This window comes from Panthera leo, chromosome B4 (genome assembly GCF_018350215.1).
Source record: "Panthera leo isolate Ple1 chromosome B4, P.leo_Ple1_pat1.1, whole genome shotgun sequence".
Taxonomy (NCBI): domain Eukaryota; kingdom Metazoa; phylum Chordata; class Mammalia; order Carnivora; family Felidae; genus Panthera; species Panthera leo.
In genome coordinates this window covers 138726189-138729404 of record NC_056685.1, presented here as the reverse complement: position 1 = coordinate 138729404, position 3216 = coordinate 138726189, and the positions used below count along the sequence as shown (strand labels likewise).

The following is a 3216-nucleotide window of genomic DNA, read 5'->3' as shown; positions in this document are numbered from 1 at the left end:
CCCTCGGCTTCCCCAGGGACGGCAGTGAAGAGAGCCGAGCGGGCAGTGGGCAGCCGGCGGTTCTTGTGGGACAGATGGTTGTGGAGACGCATTGGCCAAAGGTGGCTGAAGACGCGTGAGGGGAACACTGGACACGGGTGCGGGTGCATCGCACAAAGCATGACATCGCAGCCACGCCTGCAGGTGCTTGGGTATCAGGGTCCCTTTGTTGGGGAGGTAACAGGGCCAAGAACGCAGAGTGCACCAGTCAGCACACAGCAGGGGTTTATGGGTAAGGGCGTTGTCACGGCTGGAGGGGAACGGGCTGTCCTTCGCAGGGCACGCGGGGTCCCGCCGAGCTCCTGGGACGTCACCAGGGACATGAGCGCTGGGAAGGCTCCTAGCTTCGAAAGCTCTGTGGGCCAACTTGATCCTGACCACTGGGGTAGACGGCCATTGTCCCCACAAGAACCAACGTTCTCTGTCAAAATCACAAGTGATGAATGGCAAGCAGCAGAGACACGTCAGTGTCATCTATAGCCACAAAAATGACATTTGAGGGGCGTCGGGGGGCTCAGTCGGTTAAGCTTTCTTCTCTTGGTTTCAGCTCAGGTCATGATCTCGTGGTTTCGTGCATCCAAGCCCCACGTCGAAGTCCTCAGGTATCCTGGTTAGCCCTGCTGTGCCTCAGTTTACTGGGTTTGACCTCAGGTATCCTGGTTAGCCAAATGGTCCTTTTTCTCTTCTTTAGAAAGGAGATTATAATGGCACCTGCCCGGGGGTTGCTTTGCAAAGTTGGTGAGGAAATTTATGTAAGGCTCTCAGAACTGGCGTGGCACCTGGGGGCTGTAAGGTAGGCGCTGTAATCGTGATGGCTGCCCTTTCCCCCAGACACACAGAGTGAAACAACCGAACAAGCCAGGTCCCTTTTGCATGGAACTTCACCAGTCAGATCATCATGCAAACAGATGTCAAGTTGTAACAGAGACAACGCTCTGGGAAGGAGGTCTGAGGGGGTGGCCATGTCAGGAAGGTAAAAAAGTGTTCCTAAGGAAGTAACGTTTGAGTGGAGGCCCAAGGAGTGGGGAGGAGTCGTGAGACCAAGAGGAAAGGGAATACAAACAATATGTGCAAAGTCCTGTGGTCGGAGGCACCACAACCCACCAGGGAAAGCCATTGCTGCTGGAGAGGAGAGAGCACCGGGTGAGGTGGGGGGTGAGGCCAGAAGGGGGGTCGGGCTGCATCCAGCAGGGTATGGAGGCCAGGCAAGGAGGCTCTCCTTTATGCTGAGGGCCACAAAGAGACACTCAAGGTCTCCGGGACCACGGCTCCCAACCCCAGGAACGTGCCTGGACTCCCTTCTCCAGGTGGAAGACCTCAAGACAGCAATGTGCATCTTCCTTTCCCCCCACATCACCTCTTTCCCTGGCACTGAGGCTGAGAACTCGCAGGGAACACCGAGGGCGGGCCCTGGCAGGAGCCACCAGACTGCGGCCCCGTGTGTCCCCACTCCAGCCCTCAGGCCCTGCGGGCCCAGCGTCACCAACCACTGCCCCTCCCCACCATCCAGAGCTAGGACGGAAGGCACTGCCACGCGTGGATGAGACACAGGACCACGTGAGTGTGGGGACCCCCTTCTCTAGTCGTGGGGAGATGCCTGCAGGCCCCGAGTGGCCCCCACAGTCCCCCTGTCAGGAAGTATGCCCCTCCACCCTCCTCATTCACCAGGACGAAGCCCAGCCCTCTCCCGCCCCCCACCCCCACCCCCAGGGAGCTCCAGGGCCCCTCGGCACCTGGCAGCCTATCCTCGCTGGCGGAGGGTTCCTGAAGCAAAGACTCTGGTTCTGCAGGCTGGCTCCGAATGCCGTGGCCACCAAGGGCACTGGGGCAGTGGATGTGGCTTCTGCAGGGGGCCAGCTCACGGGTCTGACCAAGAAAATGCAGACAAGCCTGGCTGTGGCCCCGCCCCGGCCGAGGCCTGCTTGGGAGTCCTGGGCCCTGAGGGCGGCAGTCCACAGGCCATCTCCGCCCCCCCGCCTCGATTCCGGGACCCCCAGATCCACGACAGTGTGGCTACGTGGCCCCGGGTGCCCCTCGAGAGGGCTCTGCTGGGTCACGACCAGGCCCTACAGTCAGGCTGCACGTGCACATAAGGCAATGTAAGAAAAGCCTTTAAGAAAAGATTCTAAACATTTATGGGACCTGGTGCCCCCGTGATTATGGTCTTCGTCAAGTTCACTCTCCATGAAAAGTTTTTCTTCTGCATGAATAATTGTTGTTTAATGTTATTGAATAAGAAAGCACAGGAGCCCTTGATTTTCAGACTGTCTCTGCTTTGTGTTTCTCCCGGTTTCTGGGATCTCACAGGTCACGGGATCCCAGGGCCACGGGATCCCAGGGCCATGGGATCTCAGGGGCACAGAATCCCAGGGCCGCGGGATCTCAGGGGCACAGGATCTCAGAGGCACAGGATCCCAGGGCCATGGGATACCAGGGCCACAGGATCTCAGGGCCATGGGATCTCAGGGCCACAGGAGGCCCGTGGTCTGAGCGTCTCACTCAGGGACACACCCCTGTACTGCGTCTCAGGTTTTCTCTCTTCCTGGGATCCCCCGACAGAGCTTTCCGACTAGCGCTCGGCTCAGCCCTGGAGAAAAGGGACGCTGTGGGGACAGAGCCACCAAATTAGAGCTGGGGGCTGCGAGAGGGACCTGGCCAGCTCCCTTTCAGCCGCCTCACCTGTAAACTGTGGGCAGCCACGCCAGCCCGCAAGGTGGAGTGAGATGCCGCCGGCCCAGCAAGCACACCCGGATGTTTGCAGGGTGGGAGGCATTGTGCTCTGTGCCCCCTGCAAGCCTGTGATGCCAAAACCAGGGTGCACACCCCCACCCTCCCGGAGCAGCCTGGGATGCGTAAGGACCAGCCACCCGGGCGGGTCATTTCCTATTGCTGCAGTAACACCCACGTTTGTTACCTTGTGCTTCTGCAGCTCACAAGCAAGAAATGGGTCACACGGGGCTGAGATCAAGGTGCTGGCAGGACCACCCTCCCTCCGGAGGCTCCCGGGGAGGAGCCCTGTGTTTGCCTCTTCCAGGTTCTGGGGGCTCCGTGTTCCTTGCTCCCGGCCCCTCCTCCCTCCAAACCAGCAACAGCAGGTGGAGTGTCTACGTCTCCCTCTGAGCCTGACCCCGCCTCTTATAAGGACCCGGATGCACTGGCCCCATCTGGGGAATCTGT

General features: G+C 59.7%; 1 protein-coding gene across 1 annotated transcript; it reads left to right on the top strand.

Moving 5' to 3' along the window:
* Positions 1–606: 606 nt before the first annotated feature.
* Positions 607–2132, top strand: LOC122225471. Its single transcript, XM_042948352.1, has 4 exons — positions 607–641; positions 871–1012; positions 1347–1596; positions 1830–2132. Exons 2-4 carry the CDS (start codon positions 948–950, stop codon positions 2130–2132), a joined length of 618 nt encoding a protein of 205 aa, XP_042804286.1. The 5' UTR covers positions 607–641; positions 871–947.
* Positions 2133–3216: the final 1084 nt, after the last annotated feature.